At 37.0% G+C, this 19,697-nt stretch overlaps 1 protein-coding gene across 2 annotated transcripts in view; it reads right to left on the minus strand.

Annotated features, from left to right (window-relative positions):
* Positions 1-19,697, minus strand: part of MTREX (Mtr4 exosome RNA helicase) — a 50,226-nt gene that overhangs the window by 22,458 nt on the left and 8,071 nt on the right. For both annotated transcript variants that reach the window (XM_065662298.1, XM_065662296.1), the window contains exons 9-15: positions 18,658-18,756; positions 17,771-17,873; positions 17,502-17,633; positions 16,271-16,350; positions 14,599-14,709; positions 13,750-13,851; positions 13,092-13,217 (exon numbers count right to left, since the gene is read on the minus strand). In XM_065662298.1, coding sequence (XP_065518370.1) covers positions 13,092-13,217; positions 13,750-13,851; positions 14,599-14,709; positions 16,271-16,350; positions 17,502-17,633; positions 17,771-17,873; positions 18,658-18,756 — 753 coding nt within the window. The remainder of the gene's footprint in view (positions 1-13,091; positions 13,218-13,749; positions 13,852-14,598; positions 14,710-16,270; positions 16,351-17,501; positions 17,634-17,770; positions 17,874-18,657; positions 18,757-19,697) is intronic.

Consider the following 19,697-nt stretch of genomic DNA (forward strand, 5'->3'; position numbering starts at 1 on the left):
TGAAATGAAAAGTTCAAATTAAAAACTTCAGATAGTTTTTATAGTCTACTACTTGGGCTCCATTATTTTAACCTTAAAATAATAGTTATTTAACTATTTAAAGCAATCCATTATTTTAACACTCTAGAAGAAACTTACTTACACACCTTTTACTCTCAAGACTTACGATCACACTGGTGTCTTGGGAAGCCTGTCCAAAAATGGGCAGTCTACAGCTTCTTTAGCTTAACAGATGTACCATTATAAAATTAATTTATTTTGCAGGTTGCCCAAGAGAGTTTGTGGACTCCCCACTTGTGGAGATACATAAAAGCCATCCAGACATGGTCCTGGGCAGCCTGCTGTAGACTACTCTACCTAAGTAGGGGGCTTGAACAGGATGACTTCCAGAGATCCCTTACAACACTAACCATTCTGGGATTCTGTGACATTCAATTTTTTTTACAAGGTACATGGGAACACAGGAAAAAAGGATACTGGGAAAGTATTCTGGGGAAATATCACATCACTACCTTCTTTCCCCATTCTTATTTTCTAAGAACATCTATTAATGTCCCCTATCAAAAAAAAGGTACTGGACTAGCCAGATCCACCTTTGGCCTGATTCACCATTGCTGTACTATGCTCTTACTCAAGAGGAAGACCTCATCATTGTAAGAAGAGCAAACATTTAATCGATATACATTAAACCAACCAGCTATTCAAAGAACACATGGAACAGTTAAACAGTGCTGTTAAAGGAAGATATAGAAGATCTCAACACTACAGCCTCTCTGAGAAAAGGGCAAACTTGAGAAACTGTCTCTCACTTAAGTGTCAGAACAGAAGAACATCCTGATAAATCAAACACAGTTGCTGCAGCTAGATGACGGAGACCCAAAACTTCTGAAGTATGAAACTACCCAATTGCAGAGCATAACCTTTCATCTAAAAAAGCACTGGTATCAAAGGAACAGGTGCCTGGCAGTTCTTCAGAGAGGATCCAAGGGAAATCCAGGAGTTAGAAGAGGAAAATTACAATTTCTATCTAACAAAAGGAATGGAAACCAGAAGAAACAGACAGCTGGATTTTATAGAAACAGACTTTCTATAAAACCAAGTTAGATGCCACAAATCTGTCAGAGCTCTCTGATGGTGTTAAGTATGTGGAATACCATTCTTCCTTGATTCCAAAGAAGTTTATGACAACACACTCCCTATCCCCACCAAACAAATGTAATTAAGTCTGTAAGGGATTGAAAAAAAACCCAAACCCAACAAACTCTTGTGAATTACTAAAGTAAAACAGTGTAATTTGGTATTTTTTCAAAACAAAGTCTCCTAATAGAGACTCAAAGGTCTGGACTTAGAAGAAACCTAGGAAAGGCATACACAGAAAAATAGCCAGGTCTGCTAAAAATTCTGCAAGATTAGTGAAGACACCAGCAATCCAGAGAGCTGCATGATGAGGAATAAAAAAGTGTTCCCATTTCAACAAGGCCTATGATAAAATTCAGTTAGGATTAAACCTTTTACATTAGTAAGAACTAAAACAGGTATCAGGAACATCAGGATTTCCAGACATATTTTTCATACAACTCCGTGATTGCTGAAAGTTCAACATATTCTGTCAGATGTTTTAGAAGCTCAGGGATGGCTGACACTTGGAAAAACACCCCTTGAGCATTCGTTTAAGCTCAGTATTTTCTTTACCTAAAACCAATTATATTGTATTCTTTTGCAACTCATTTACAAAAAGCATAGTCTACCAAAAAAACCCTGATCAGTTTATATATATAAATGCTGAAATTCAGATCAAGTGCTCTCCTAGATCAACCTAAGCCTGATGGATTTTAAATGACATTACCACAATATACTCTTTTTTTTTTTTTTCTTTCAATTTTAAATGTATTGTCAGGAATTCTGATTACTACATCTACTGATGCACTGATCTCAGATTTAATTATATAGTTTGAATCTGAGACTCCTTCACATGTAGGAGATTTAAGAATACAGTAATCCTGTTTGCTTTATGTAAGATACAGAGCCTTACGAGATTATCTTGCAAATGCCAGAATCCTACTCACTGCATGATTATTTTCTCTCAGAAAAAAACCCAAAAAACCAGCTGTTACAGAGAAGCCTTCAGCATACGTTTATACTAAGAAAGTACCAACATGAATACATGTACAGAAAGTTTTAAGATAAATCACACAGTCTAATGTTCTGGTATCCATGGCCAGAGACTCTTTTCAGTCATTCTAGCTTACATCTATGAGTAGACTATAAATACTTATGTAGGTTTTCGCCTCAAGTGATGCACCACAGAACAGAAATACCTCTTAAATTATATCATGAAATCTGTATTTAAAATAATACCATCAGTTCTGAAATTACTATGAATGGATTTCTACTAACAGAAATACATCAATAAGTGAGACATCAAAAGCCAAGCTGCAATGTGAGGAAGAAAGCTCAAGTTTCTACAGATGTCTTTGGTATGATACTTCGAAGACTGAGAACTTCTGTTGCTGATGCTAATCAATATGTAACATAGCTTTTTCTTTAGACCTGATAGAAGGATTATGTACCCCAGCTCCTATTTGTCTAAATATATCAGTTATTATAGAAAAGAGAAATCACCACTAAAAATAGCTAGCTTCTCTACAACAGAGAATGCCATTTAAAGAATGGTATTTACAGAAGAATGGCACAGCAATTACGCCAGTGTCAGCTAATGGTGGGTTAGATTTCTCCCTACAGCAACACCCACTGCTGTAGCCAGGCATCAACTAAAGCAGCTGGAATATAACCACCAGCCTGCTACAGCCACCAACATACCTACAAACCGCTTCAATCACAGAACAAATCCCTTTCTATTCCTGACAATGCTACATAGCTTTAAGGCATAATCTAACTGTGCGCTTGAAAGATTACACCACAAATCACTTTCCATTCCATAGCTGGCAAAATGAAGCTGCTAAGTCACTGTCCATCATATTTGAAAAATCATGGTAGTCAGATGAACTTCCCGACAAATGGAAAAAGGGAAATATAACCCCATTTTCAAGGGGAAAATGTATGACCCGAAAAATTACATACCGGTCAGTCTCACCTCTGTGCCTGGCAAAATCTTGGAACAGATTCTCCTTGAAGGCATGCTAAGGCACATGAAAAACAACAAGGTGCTTGGTGACAGCCAGCATGGCTTCACTAAGGGGAAATCCTGCCTGACCAATTTGGTGGCCTTCTCTGATGGGGCTACAGAACTGACTGACAGGGGTAGAGCAGTTGATGTCATCTACCTGGACTTGTGCAAAGCATTCGACACCGTCCCACACGACATCCTTGTCTCTAAATTGGAGAGACATCAATTTGATAGGTGGACCACTCAGTGGACAAAGAACTGGGTGGATGGCTGCACGCGAAGAGTTGTGGTCAATGGCTCAGTGTCCAGCTGGAGACCAGTAACGAGTGGTGTCCCTCGGGGATAGGTGTTGGGACCGGTCATGTTCAACATCTTTGTCGGTGACATGGACAGTGGGATTGAGTGCACCCTCAGCAAGTTTGCTGATGACACCAAGCTGTGTGGTTCGGTTGATACGCTGCAGGGAAAGAATGCCATCCAGAGGGACTTCGACATGCTTGTAAGGTGGGCTGATGCTAACCTTATGAATTTTAACCATATCAAGTGCAAGGTCCTACACCTGGGTCGGAGCAATCCCAGGCACAGCTACAGGCTGGGCAAAGAAGAGATTCAGAGCAGCCCTGCAGTGAAGGACTTGGGGGTGTTGGTTGATGAGAAAAGGAACATGAGCCAAGCTTCAGTGCACTTGCCACCCAGAAAGCCAACCATATCCTGGGCTGCATCAAAAGGAGCGTGACCAGCAGGTCAAAAGAAGTGATCCTGCCCCTCTACTCTGCTCTTATGAGACCTCACCTGGAGCATTGTGTGCAGTTCTGGTGTCCTCAACATAAAAAGGACATGGAACTGCTGGAACAAGTCCAGAGGAGGGCCACGAGGATGATCAGGGGACTGGAGCACCTCCTGTATGAAGACGGGCTGAGAAAGTTGGGGCTGTTCAGCCTTGAGAAGAGAAGGCTGCATGGAGACCTCATAGCAGCCTTCCAGTACCTGAAGGGGGGCTATAGGGATGCTGGGGAGGGACTCTTCATTAGGGACTGTAGTGACAGGACAAGGGGTAATGGGTTCAAACTTAAACAGGGGAAGTTTAGATTTGAGATAAGGAAGAAATTCTTTACTGTAAGGGTGGTGAGGCACTGGAATAGGTTGCCCAGGGAGGTTGTGAATGCTCCATCCCTGGTGGTGTTCAAGGCCAGTTTGGACAGAGCCTTGGGTGGGATGGTTTAGTGTGAGGTGTCCCTGCCCATGGCAGGGGGGTTGGAACTAGATGATCTTAAGGTCTTTTCCAACCCTAACTATTCTATAATTCTATTCCTGATGTTACGTAGCTTTAAGGCATAACACAGCTGTGTGCTTGAAAGATTACCAATTACCAGATAAAGAATAAATTCCTACGTGTCACATTGTTATTTAAAGGCGATAATAAAGTGAGAAAACAACGAACTTGTTACGCAACTAAAATATATGCACAGAACATGCCCAGAATCACCAAGCAATTCCTGAAGATTCACTTTAAAGCCTTTTATAAAATCAGCACAGTTCAACTGTGAAGGAGTGATTTAAAAACAAACTAAAAAAACTAGCTATTTCAAAGATTATATAAAGCAGACTTATTTGAAAGGCAGCACTTGAGCCAGCTGCTGATGTGGGCAATTTTTATTTTAAACACACGATCAGTACTTTACAAGTTGAAAATAAAGATCATTCTATTAAGACAAAGCAGTTAAAATACAAATCCTTTTTTGGCAAAAATTGTGAATTGCTCCTGTTCCTTCATCTCGTAAACAGATCTTTGTCCAAGTTTCAGAAATTCCTGTTTTCTCAGAGCTCTCTAGGCAAAACTACATTTGAAATCAAAAGCTCTGAGACGCTTATTTTTTCTGAAAATTTGAGCCATTACTTCTCCAAACTAAACACAGCTATAGTAGCTTTACTGTATTACGCCTTCAGCACAGCCAGTGAATTCTGCAATGAGCATTAGTTTCTACTGTCTACCCCAGTAGACCTGCACCTAACAGCCAGATGTTACCATTTACCCAGCACTCCAACCAGTAGCAACATACAGATTTTTCAGCTGCATTAAGAAACCTTGTACTCAAATACAGTTGTTCTTCCATACCAAGTACACACAAAACATAAGTAGACAACCAGCCTCTTCTGGCAAATTATAAAGATCACATGATTACTGAAGAGGCAATCAGTGGTTACCTTAAGACACCTGTCAGATACATATGGTGGAGAGAAGGGAAGTAGGGATATACTGAGGAGAGGAAAATGCAAAAGGTGGGGACCTTTCTTAAGTTGCTTTTGAAGAGCCTACACAGTATAGTGTTCAACTATCCTGCATTGTGCTTGCTGCTAAGATACAGTAAGAGGCAAATCAGTTTAACTTACGTTTTCTCCATGATGGTTAGCTCCTCTTGCAATCCCTTTCTCTGCTCAATCACTGTGCCACCAGCTCCCAGATCGATTCCTTTTCTTTCTCACTTGCTTAAAAATATTGTGAAATATATGCATGACATTTAGCTCACCCTCTACCATAGATTCTTCCACCACAATCCATCAACCTTCTCTTTGACAAGCTACAGTATGCAATCACCTGCCTCAACCTTTGTCAGCCTCTGAGGAAGCTTCTCTCTTGTCTCCAGAGAAAAGGCACCACATTAGAGAAAGAAAGACTGACCAACCAGTCATGAAGATAGCAGGCAAAAGTCTAGCTGATCAGACCTGCAGCAAAAACTGCTGAGAAATACTTCCCTGAACAGGCATCAAGAAGTCTGTTTCAAACACACTGTGTCCATGACTTTACTGTTGGTGGAGCTCTCCAGCCTCCTCTCTGCAAGTAATACTCCTCCTGACCACTTCAAAGAGGGCAGTCGCCCCCATCCCAGATCTTCTAACACACAGTAGCAACAGCTTTATTTCTGAATATTTTCTAAAAACCAGCACAATTTTACAAGACTTTTTATGCCTCTTAATGAGAACTGCCTGGATACATGAGAACAGCTTGGATGTATCAGCTAAACTTCTCAGAAATTAATGCACTTGCAGCCACTTCAATTCTTGAGAAATACTAAGCCAATTTACCAGTAGCACCCTTTCAAGTTTTCCAAGATTTGGGTTGCAAAAGCAAGACTGGTTTAAGCTGGTAATGTTAAAAATCAAGAACGTGATCATAAACAGTTAATTACAGAATTAGTTTCAGAATCATTTCAGAGCTATCTGAAAATTTTAACTGCTATATGCTGTGCCCTGTTCAACTGCCAACAATTTCAGTACAGAGAACCTTCTTAACACAATCACATAACACAACAGAGCATTCAGCATTTATTAGTCCTTCCATTTCTTGCCTATGTAAACTAAAAAGATCTGTAAATATTGGGAAAGCAGAAGATTAGTGTCTGGAATGGATATTCACATGGGGGTTTCAAATTTTTTTCATTACTGCAAGACTTGGAAGCCTCCTCTAAGCAGAGATGTAAGAGCTATCATTGCTGCATTATGGCACAAAGTATTGAGCAAGACGTACATTTGGTAAGGGTTACTCTCTCTGTTCTCTTTTACAGTGGGAGAAAAATATTTACATTTTCAAAACTGTTCCCATGCAGAGAGAGGAACAAGTTTTGTACATCGCTTTCTTGCTCTCCAGCTCATCATGGAAAACATGTACGAAGCTTTCACAGGGCACACTAGATGGCAAATACTGTCTGAAGCTAACTCACATGGACATTACGAGCTAACAAAGGCAAAAAAGGGCAACTTGCAAAGCATCAATAAACTATCTTCCTTAATGACACAAATCAGGTACACTACAGAACATATTTATGATATTTGGTTCACTGGTAGTTTGTTTAACAGAACACACTGATTAAAAGACCCCTCTCTTTTTTCCTCACAAGGGGAAGCAAGTACACTTAGCTGTCTGTGATAGTCACTACTAAAAATTTCTATGAAAAAAAAAAAAATCATTAAATGAAAATGCAAGTGACTGCTTGATACTTGACTGTGAGACACAGAAATACTTTTAGTGAAATATTAACAGAACGCATTTTTCCACTATCAGTCATAGCTACCACATGAATAATCAAATCTCTCTCAGAAATATCAAAACAGACTGCACAGTTATACTGATAACACAATTATCCAGAGCTACATCAGCGTAACTGCAAAACCAATAAACCCCCTTCCGTGAGGTTCATTTTTAACAGGCAATGGCAAGCAGCTATTTGAAACACAAATTTACTACCAGTCTGGTTCACTGCTTTTCCCCAAGAACAGTTGCACCACTACAAACAAGAGCCACGGTGGGTGGCAAAATACCGCTTCAGCAGACTTTGCCGATGAAAATACCTCAGGCTTGGGTTCCACAAATGCTCTGGTTGTAATAAGAGACTTAAAAGGAAAAAAAATGTATCTCAATTCCTCTCACATGCAATTACTGCTGCCTGAAGTCATTCTGAATGACTGAACTTTTCAGTCATTTACCCTCTCTAATATGGTATCTCCTACCACTGTAACTACCCTTAGTTTTACTTCAGGCTGGTAACTCCAAGTTCTGTTCTTTCCCTAAGCTTTCTGCCTTCTTTCTGAAGAAGAAAAATATGGAAGAAACCCCACACACTTGTGTTGAGGCACCCCAATTTAACAAAGCAATATTTAAACTTTCATGCAAATATTTAAAACTACAAATAACTTATACAAAAGAGATATCACACTTAAAATAATTTTAGGGGTTTGGCCTCCCCAAACCAAGATCTCAGCACTGGTACATCAACTGCTCTGCACAGGACACATATAGGGTGGTGGGAGTAAAGCTAATTTCACATGTATTCAACACCACACTGTGCAATGATTCTTTTGGATCTGAGCTGGACTGGTAACTGTATTTGTATATTACATTTAAAAGATTAATTTTGCTCTTTCTAAGTTGGATGAACTCAAAGAAAGTTGAAATGGAAAAAAACAAATGGCACTCAGAAGCTAGCTGAGATCCTCAGCACTCACTGGTTTCAGATTTACTACTACAGGTATCAAGTCAGTAGTGTAACAATTTACAATTTCAGTCAACATGCAATACGTTTTAAAGGAAACGTGTGGCCTAGCAAAAATACACACTTCTACAAAAAGTGAAAATAGAAAAAAATGTAAAAAAGAAACTTAACCTTTTGTTCACCTTGCAGTTACCTGTTTTAAGTAAGAAGAAAACCAAATCTAGATTCATCAATCAAAACGCATCTACATTTGCAGTGATGGGTTTACCAAAGTAAAATAAAATTTTCCAAAAGTCTGTCACTTGGGGGGAACTGCCTTCCACGGACTGACCTAATAAAACTTCAAGTAATTTGTGGTATTAGCAAGCAGCAACTAACAAGCCACAATTAATACCAGTTAGGTTAGTCCTTCTGGCTCTGGAAAAGCCTGAGGTGAAGTTCAAGAGTGACTAACCATTTTACACACCACCCGACAAAACCCATCTTCCTACATTTTCGTTGCAAACCTCAGGAAGAAGAACTATTTGCTGTTCTCTTCTATATGCTGGCTTGCATTATGATGACACTGTTCACAATAGCATTTAAACATCTCTTTTCCTTAAGCCAGCTGAATTGTTTCCACGATTTGACACTAAAATCTTGTTGACTTAAGCAGATTTTAAATTGAGGTCAGAAGTACTTTCCCAAACTGAATTTTGCAATGGCTTTTGTAGAGAATGGCAGTGCCAACCTCCAGCTGAAGTCTGTTTCTCTCCCAGACTAGGTTTTGACAACTTTCTCAGATCCTCCCTTCCTTGCCTTCTTGATTCCCATACCCCATGAATAACATTTAAATCAAATTAAGGTACAATAATATAACCTCATAGCAGCCTTCCAGTATCTGAAGGGGGGCTATAGGGATCCTGGGGATGGACTATTCATTAGGGACTGTAGTGATAGGACAAGGGGTAATGGGTTCAAACTTAAACAGGGGAAGTTTAGACTGGATATAAGGAAGAAGCTCTTTCCTGTTATGGTGGTGGGGCACTGGAATGGGCTGCCCAGGAAGGTTGTGAATGCTCTATCCCTGGCGGTGTTCAAGGCCAGGTTGGACAGAGCCTTGGGTGGGATGGTTTAGTGTGAGGTGTCCCTGCCCATGGCAGGGGGGTTGGAACTGGATGATCTTAAGGTCCTTTCCTACCTCAACTGTTCTATGACTCTATGATTCTAATTAAGCTGGCATGTTAAGCTGATGTCATGTAATGGAAGACAGTCTCACTAGAAGGCTTCACCTGCTGTCTTGTGCACAGTCCCCAAAAACAAAATAAAACGGAAAGCTATTACTACTCACAAGTTACAGGAAACGAACTGAAATACAAGTTTACTTCTCTAGAAACATCTTTAAGGCATTTCGGGAAAAGCAAACAGGCAATCTGCACATAGGGCAGTTTTAAAAGGGGTGGACAACCAGCACTACTGAAGGTTCTGCAGAGTCTTAATCATAAAAGTGAAGTAGTAATCCTCATCATTCCACACCAATTTCAGTACAACCCATCACATTTTGTGCAAGAAAACATTATTCATAGGCATGGTATCAGGAGCAGTCTCATGGCCTGTCAGTCAACACCAGACTAGCCAAAAGAGAGAACAAGCAACCTCATAGTCAAAGATAAGTAAACTACTTCTGCATAAAACAGTGTTTCTTTCCTACATATTAACCACTGTTTTTCCCAGATTCTGATTTATCAAATTTTTTAAATAGTATTACAGAGCTAGGGCATTTCTTATAACCCAGGCAAGAGTTTTACTTGTTTGATAACACTTTCTATGTTAAGAAATACACACAAAATAATACTGGTGGCCAGTGCTTATTATTAATTCCTACTGCAGACACGCAGTACTTTTGCAAAAGCATAGCTAACTTCCAGAAATTTTATGAGGAAGATTCTTTTTCAGAAACCTCCTCTTCTAGCATATGAAGCTTAACATCACCTCCTCTTCATTTCAATCTTACATTTACTCCTGATCAGTTTATACTTATTTATTTTTATGTAAATACTGCTATTCACACTAACCAATTTTCTTTGTACTTGCGAGTCTAAAAGAACAGCCATATGTGATACGCAGCAGATAATTAAAATACAGAATATATAATGATGCTGCCTTAACTATGAGGGAATTCTGATCTGCCCTTTCACATTTAAGAAGCTTTCCAACAGCTGCACAGTGGTCATACAAGAGAGCTGTGCAAACAGGCAGGAAGTTAAAGAGAAACATATTCAACTTTATGAATTGCTATCCTGTTTATTTGTCTAGGAGAATAAAACAACCTAAGAGTCAAAGTAAAATACAAAAAGACCAGACAGATTTCTAATAGCAGCATACAGGCCAAATAAGCACAGTACTGCCAACTCTATAAATGAGGGCCCTGCCAGGAACCAGATGTAGCTAGTGGAATATGTCCTACAGCTTGGCAGCCGGGCACTTTACGTTCCATACGCAAATGAAAAGAAAAGCATAATACTGTATATTTTATCTGGCTAGATGAATGTTTTCTTTCAATTTTTCAGTCCATCTAACTTCTCCTGTGAAGGAATAAGTAGATGTGAAGAACTGTTACACTCCAATTTGAGGCTCAAAAACCTACTTACATTAGCACATTTTCTTTCATTATGCAATCGCTTATTTCCATAACATAATTAGCTTAAGATGTTTGTCTTTTAGAGACATAACAGATTACCACTGTTCCGTAACTCAGTTGTCTCTGTAGGAATACATGCTTGTAACATGGCCAAATTCCAGCTACAGAGATGATGGTCTGGTTTCAAAGGCCACCTAGCATCAAGGAGAAGCTTTCCATTTCCTATCTAACCTACCACAATGCAGCTAAAGAAACAACCCCCCCCAAAAAACCAATCCAAAAAACAAACCCCCAGAAAACCCCATAAAATATTTCTTGGTATTACTGTCTTCAGAAAGTTATCCAACAGTATTGTAAGCATTTAGTTTTATAGATGTGTGTAAGCCACCAGTTTACTAAATATTTGGTAGTCAAATAAATGCTAAGAATAAATGAAACCTAGTTACACTGCAGAAGACAAATGTACATTACTGAGTTTAGGAAATATTTATAAATATCCTTCCTAAGAACTCCATCTAAGATTTGAAGTTTGAATTTATGTTTGAAGTACTGTACACAAATGTCGCAATGAAGTACCACAGCCAAAGAGCACAGCTGCAGCAATACTGCTGGTACGGAAGAATACTCAAAGCTCTCACTTCACTGATCACAGCATTAGGCAGCTGGTAACATTATTCCTAGAAGTTCTTCTCTAGTATGCAGGAAACGACTTGGATCAGACATGCATTAGGGTTGAAGAGCTATGATAAAAATGTCTTCTGTAAATGTTCTATCATTGTCGATATGGTCAATTTATTTCTCCTGAAGTTTTCCCTATAAATCTTTAGCTTATCTTGGAGCAAAGCCACAATATATGATTTGACAGCAAAATACTACTGCAAGACACAATATTCATCTTACTTCAGATGATATTGTCAGTTAGTAAGTAAAACCTAATTCAGATACACTTAACGAATAAAAAATGTAAATACTGAAGAAATCTTAGTCTATACATTCTTGGCCTGTTTTGACACAAGATTTCCTCTAAGTGTTCTGTATTTTAAAAGGAAAATACAAAGTATTTTTTATGTTGTACTGCACATCTCACAAAAGATTACTTTTACAGTCTTTCAGCAACTGGCTGAATAGTTAGAGAAGCCATGGAACCATTAATACCTTCATTAAAGCCCTTTCTGATATTTTTTAAAGAAAACTTACATTTAGTCCTTCCTTGCAAGTGAAGTAGTGTGAAAAATTAATGAAATACATGAATTTATTTAGATCAGTGGAGAAGAACCAAGAGATAACACAGAAAGAAAAAGTTTGCATTATTTTTCCCTTGTTTCCGTATTAAAAAAAAAAATCAAAGGGCTTAAAGTTACAATACAGGAAATATTCTTTTTTATTTAACACCTAGGCAAAAAAATTGTATCAAATAAATGTAAGTGATCTACTCTTTCCTTTTTTTTTTTAAATCTTAATTCATGCAGATTTGAGTTCTATCATTTTCAAACTATTGAACTTTAATTCGGTAGTTCTCAAGCTCCTGAATAACATGTGGAGTAACTCACCAAGTTTTAAATTTTAACACGTAAGCACAATTAACATCAGCAGCCTAAGACAGGCAACACTCACACCAGAATATTATGCTTCATTACGGTTATTTTTGCCATGGAATTTAAACAGAACTGTAATGTGTGCACTGTTTCACATTCAAATCATAAAAGAAGCAGGTATTACCATAAAAATCTGTAACAACTTCCATTACAGTTTGGGGAAGCCCTATAATCTAGTACCCATCTTAACCACAAGGGTGTTTTTTTCCAAACCTCAAAGTTTCCTACAAGCACTATCTATTTCTCCATAACTCATTCTAGCTTGGACAGCCATCTCACTTTACTTACTGATCATGTATACCTCATTTTTGCATTACTTCGTCTGGTTTGTCTGTTACACTGAAAAGACCATTAACAAGGTTTTATTTCACCACAGAACAAAGCCTTCAGCAACTCTTGTGAAAGCTTAGCAAACCTTTTCTAGTTCAGCAATATCCTTGAATTATGGTCAGCAAGAAAAAAAACCCAGAATACTAATAGTACTAGTAGTGATATCACTAGAAAATACAATATAACTCTACCTCTCCTGACCCCTTTTATACAGAGAAGGATGATACTAGTTTTCTAATTCTGTTTCACAACAGAAACTCTTGCTTTAATGGGAACACAGTGAAAGCCCATACTCCTTTTATGAATTGTCATCTCCTACCTGCATGCTCTACAAGCTTTTTGTTTAAGTCTGTAATTTCACATATTACGGTATTCAAATGAGAATAACCTTACTGGTGAGAATAAAAAAAAAAAGTTAACTTCTCTCCTACCTTCAAGAGCTGCTTGCCAACTGTTGGACTCATTTTTTCATCCACCATAAGAATTACTATTCCTCTGTCATCCATGCCTCGGCGTCCTGCACGACCTGACATTTGGATGTATTCCCCTGAGGATATCTAGGATAAAACAGTAAAAGGAAAAATTAACAAACATTAGAAAAATAGCAAAAACATAAGAAGTGCTTTTTACAATTATACATTAAGTGATCATGAAGCATAAACATTAGCAAAGAAAAGCTATCTAATATGTGAACTTTCCACAGCTTGAACTCACCACTCCTAATTATCACTACACTACTAAGATTCATGATTCATAGTGATGGATTTGCACGTAAGCAGCCTAAGTTAACTAATGCTTCCATAGATAAGAGTGACTTCTGTAACATGGTGCAACATTTTAATAAGCACAAAAAGCATTTTAGTAATGTCTCGTCATGAAAGGTTGCTGGGTATATCATGCATATCTGAGGAATCTTGTCTTTAGAATTTGTACACTAATGATAAATGGATTAGTGAACAAAAAGATTTTTGGAAGAAAGAAAAAATAATTTGCTACTACAGTGAAGTGTGTATGTCAAGAGTAAATTTAATCCTTATTAGATTCGAATAACGCAACTCAGTTAGTCTACCGAACCTGGTTTTCACTCACCCATCGGAAATCTTTTCCATCAAATTTACTGGCGCTCGTAAATAGCACAGTCCTGGCTGGCATATTAATTCCCATAGCAAAAGTCTCTGTGGCAAATAAGGCCTAAATAAACAAACTAAAGTTAAGGAAGCAAAAACAAAGATTTCTAAGCAAGCATTCAGTCAGAGATAGCAACACAAAACTTCAGATTCCACCACTTCTGTAGAGTCAACACAGGAGAAGAGGCACATTTAGTATTTAAAAAAAAAAAACCTTCTTTACCCCTTCCCTTATATCCTCTGGGAAAACATGAAAACTACTAAGATGGAATCATGTGAGAGATTCCAAAAGAACACACAAGAGGGTGCAAACTGTATTATTGAAAAGTAGATTTCCATATTCAATTTTTGCAAGAAAAAAAATAGCAGATAATTACCCCACAATTTTCATCTAAGATTAGATTTTTCTGAATGTATGTCCTTTAAGGCAACCCACAAACATCTTGGTAAATGTCTACAATCATTGATAGGAGCAAAATATACCCTAAAACAGTTGACAAAAATGTTAAATTTAGTCAATGTAAGTTTAAATAGTTTAGAATAAAATCTGGAGCACTTAAAACTAGAACTGTAATTTTGTACTAACGCAAGACATTTAAGGAAAAGTATTAAAGACTACAAGCTTTTCCTCAGAGAGAAAAAAACCCCAAATAGCTTCAAGAATATTTTTTTCAAAGATGGAGGCAGATCTCCACTACAATACTAGCATACATGCTGAGCTAAGACATACTTCTCGGGAGTTTTTTCATTAGCATTACCAACTGTGTATTTACAACAGAGAAAAAACTAAATATGGACATGAAATACATACCTTTATTAGGCCCTCAGAGAAAAGAATTTCTATGGTTTCTTTTAAGATAGGAAGCAGACCACCATGATGGATACCAATTCCTCGCTTCAGAAGTGGAAGTACATGTTCAACCTGGCAAGAAACAAAGAAAGACAAGTAAACAAATGTTCGTATTTGTTACTAAAAACTAAAACTTGTATGAAAAATCTCAAGATCGCCCTCAGTGTTCACATGATTCACTATTTCCTGATTTTCAGTGCAACAGATATCCCTTCAATATTATTTTCCAGATAGAACAAGGAATGATATGAAGGGTAAAGCTAGAGGCCAAGCTTTTCAGCAGTCTAGTCTTAAATTGGGTTAGGCAAACTGTGAAGCTATGCCCTAATTTACACATGCAGGTAGCATCTAAATTTGTATCTATTAAAAAAACCAAACAAACCAAAACAACAAAAAAACAACAACAAAAAGAAAAAAAGAAAACAAACAAAAAATCCCCACCACCAAACCAAAAGCCTCATTTAAAGTCATTTTTGGAAACAGTGATCTTGTAAGCACGAGATACTTCTTTTCAGTTTTAGTTCCAGTGATTTCACCTATTGAAATGTGCTGTAAAACAGTGAAGTCAGCACCTGTGACAGCCATACAAGGAAACTCAGGTTGTAAATGACTGAATTAATCTCTTAAATTCTAAAAACATTATACTTCAAACAAATACTTACATGAAATTACGTTTGTCTCTAGTTTTCTCTTTGAAAACAAAGATTCTCATTAACAATCTATTAACACTTGGTTACCATCCAAAACCTAATTCTGAGAAGATGCTTTTGAGATATCACTGTCCAGAGATTACTAGATACTATCGGATATAATGACTGGATATTATTGGATACAATATCCAATACTGGATATAATATTGGATAAATATTGGATATTATTGGAAATAACGCCACTGCTGTAAGTTTACAAAAAAACCCTAACAACTCAGCACACATTATATATTGGATTCCTACTAACCCAAATTCACAAACAAAATAGGTATGTGGAATCTGAAGCAAGCAGGCATGGCCAAAACATACATGGTTATTTTTCTCAAGGAGAAATTGCCATGCTCACAATAAAGATCACCGCATTAAGAACTGATGGACACAAATAATAAAGAGGGGAGGAGAATGAAATTACAGCTTTAGTATATGTTATGAAAATACCGAAACCTGCAATAATTCTGTCCATCCAGAAATTTGTATTTTTTCCACTGTAAAGACAGTCATCTATGCAACAAATTGGAATACAATTGTATCAGTTCAACCTTTTAAAAGGTTCAGCAGTTAATACCTGATCAAGTGCATACCGCACTCTTATTTGATCTATTCCCAGACAGTTTTAACCCAGATATACCTGTTGACTTAAAAACATAAACAGAAAAATAAAAAAACCACCAAAAAACCAAAACAAGCACAGTGTAGGAACTCCATATTCAATTCTGGCATATGCCATTTGTTGCCATTACAACAGGAATCCTGATCACTGAATCCTATTTCACAATGTCAAGGAGCAGTGTAAGTTATTAAAACCTGGTGAGATGAATGACAATATTCAGTTCATGATTTCTGTACCCGCTACAAAACCACCACAGCCTCAAAAGCTGCAGAAACAGGAGAGCAGCAGCTACCCCTATCCCATCTCCACTGACCTGAGGAAGCTTTTTGTCTTCATCTGATAGACAATCAATCGCATTATTGAACACTTCTTCAACCATCTTTTTTTCTTCATCTAAGAATGCAATTTGTAAATTATTACAAGATCTAGAAGGTTTATACCATATGTAAAAAAAAGCTCTACCACATTCTAATATTAACAAAACTTCACAATAAAAATACTATGGAAGACTGTGAACCACCCAGTCTGGGTGAGACAATCAAGACTTAAATGTAAGGCTGAAGAAGCCTAACAGTAACCAGAAGTGGATGTTCAGGGGAAAGGAAAACAGAACAAACCTGGTAGAATAATTCTAACTTCAGTTATTTCCAAGCTTGGGATTTCTCAGTATTCTGTCTATTTAATTAACCTCCCCCTGTTCCTCTTCTACCTACTAGCCCCTGTCTGCATGGACACAGAAGGCTTCCCTTTTTCCCTGTTAATCTTAAAAGTTTACATCCCCTTTCTACTGAAATGGTAAAAATATAACGAATTCAGAGATACAAGAGAAGAAAATATAGAAAAATGCATCTCTGCACTTGTGCCTATCTGTACGTGTTCTAACAGAAACAGTTGCAACGCTGAACCTGAAGATGTAAAGACTGGAGCAAGTAAGCAAGCATGAACAGTCCACAAACATGAAACAATACATCAATTCACAACAAATTCCTTATTTTTGTTACAACCCCTAGCATTTCCAAGAAGAGATGAACTTAAACTCATTTACCAAGCTTGGTCTTACTCCAAAATTTTTTTTTTACCTTTCAGGTTTTGTTTTGAGGAGAAAGGGGAGGAAAGAAGGAAAGAAAGAAAACTGAATTGAACAGTTGAGAAAGAATAGTATAGCGGTTCATTATATAGTTGTTTTGACTTTGAGAGGATACTTATTTTTTTAATGGACATAAATGAAAAATTTTGGAACTACATTTGTTATGATCAATTTTCTCCCATTACACATAGAATTTTTTTTAGGAACTCTTGTATTATTACAGTGAACATGATTTTGAAGAAAGAAATAAAGTTTAAAATAGAGGAATGATTAAGTACTCTGTGCACCAACAGTTTTCCTACTAGACTGATGTACCAGCATAGTAAGTGAAAAAGTAATACGTATTTTTCATTTGTTTTTACAAAAGAAGTTCCAAAGGAAATAGAAATATCTAACCAGAGTAACATTTCGCATTAAACTACAACTGTAAATAAAGCTGTATTTTATTTATTTGTACCTGTATTAAAATCTAACTTTGTCATCTGAAGTGCATAGGCTTCACAGTCTTTTTTACTGAAGCTAAAAATAATCACTGGTTGGAAATTCCTTTCCGTGATCATCTTCACAATCTTAAAAACATTTGAAGGACCTGCAGAGAGATTGCGTTAATTAAAATGTCATTTTATCAAAAAAATATTTTATGCAATAACTGAAACACAAGCACAGCTTGCCTAAAATTTTGTGGTATTATACAAGAAGTCGCTTTAGAATTGAATTCAAACTCACCTTTTGTTCCTCCTTTCCTGCCTTTCTGGTCTCCTTTTGCTAAGTCTCCTGCATCTCTAAGCACTTGCATAGCTGTATTAAAATTATCTTCTCTGAAATCTCCCTAGATACAAAATACAACCTTTGTAAGCAATTAGCTCCTACACAGGCCACTTAAAAATACTTAGTGCTTTGTACCATTTGTAGCCAGTACCATTACCCCACATTTACAGGCAAAACAAAACCAAAGCATAAGCCAACAAATAGAGTTTACTGGGTCAGTGTCACAGCTCAGAACTACAGTGGTGTCTCTGAAGTTATTGCGCGTTGTTCTATCCATCACACCATTAACCATGCTACACCTGCTGAATGACACAATACCAAAACTAACTTTTAGCAAAGTCTAAATGAAACTACACTGCCCAGTGAAGATCTAGCTTCAAGTGCTGTACTACTGTTTATGGCATTAGCTACTGCTGTGCAAGCCAACGGTGAATTTTAAACAAGTCACTACTTCAAAGTTGCCTAAAGACACATGAATATTTTACACCGTCAACCGAAGTAAAATTTGAACACTACTACATTTTCTTTTGTGTGTGAAACAGCTACTTTGCAGATTTACAGAAAGCAACATGGACTTTAGAAAACAAAGCAAGACTGATGACACTTAAGACATCTCAGCAAAGTATTACTCAGCTGACTATATAACATTAGGATAATAAAACCTATCTCTTCTATAAGACTGAAAAAAATCTTAACAGCAATTCAGAAATCACTGTTACCCTTGTGTACTTCATTTTAATACAAACATTCTTTGTACAGCCAAACCAAATTTTGCAGGAGATCAAGCTGATCACACACTGATACACAACAAAAAAGATCTTTCAAACGAACTGATTGTTCCTTACATTTTCATCAACCACCAGATGGAGCCCATCTCCTCCTGCTGGGAATATATAATGCTGCAATGGAGTGGGTCGATAGTCTGTGTAAATCACATGGCAAGGCTACAAAGAAAGAACAGCATACATGTAAATGTTTCTAATTGCATCATAAAAATACTTGCTTGATGGAAAATCCAGTACATCTCTATTGAAATGCATCTTTCTAAAAGCTAACAAATAAGACTTATAGAAGCTAAGAGATTTTCTTTCCTGAATATGGATGTTGCTTAAGAAAACATTTGCATTTTCTTTAGAACACAAGCTGGTTTAACAAAAAAAAAAAAAATTCTCTCTCATGAACACAAAAAGTAAGGACAGGTACTATTTCCTTCTGCATTATTACACACTAAAAATCCTAACACCTTTTAAAACCAAAGGAAAAACTGTGAACTTCTGTTTTGTAAGAAAAACCCTACAATATTTCTTACACCACCTAAAAAAAGGCACACAGTAGACTTAAAAACATTTAAGGTTTCAATGCATGGAGAAAGGTTGCTTCTTTAAAAAAAAGTAAATCACAGTCTAGTGTTCTTCAAAAAAAAGTCTCTTATACTACACCCCTTTCACTACAAACAACATAATAATAATAATTTTGGGGTATTTTTAAAATCTGATCAACCTCTTACAGATATTAATTTCCCTAATTCTGATTCCCATCTTCTTTGCTGCAAAAGCATCTCTTAAAAAAATAAAGTAAGATAAACCTAATAGTTACAGAACAGGATAGATTTCTTATATTCCTCTTTTCTTACTTTGCCTGCATACATATATAGTACTTCCCATGGACTTATGATTTACTTTTTATTTCCACGTGGCCTTTTTACAGAGTTTTTAAAACAATTTCTCCAAATAACCTCTTGTCTATCAGCCCTCTGAGTATGTTCATCACGTTTCGTAATTTAGAATGTTGGTTGAAATCAAGCTAGTGTCTAAGTAAGCGTGGGAAATAAAATTTAAAGGAACAGCTGTAATGGTACTATGCAGAACGAACAGCCAGTATAGCT

Source organism: Lathamus discolor, chromosome Z (genome assembly GCF_037157495.1).
Source record: "Lathamus discolor isolate bLatDis1 chromosome Z, bLatDis1.hap1, whole genome shotgun sequence".
NCBI lineage: Eukaryota > Metazoa > Chordata > Aves > Psittaciformes > Psittacidae > Lathamus > Lathamus discolor.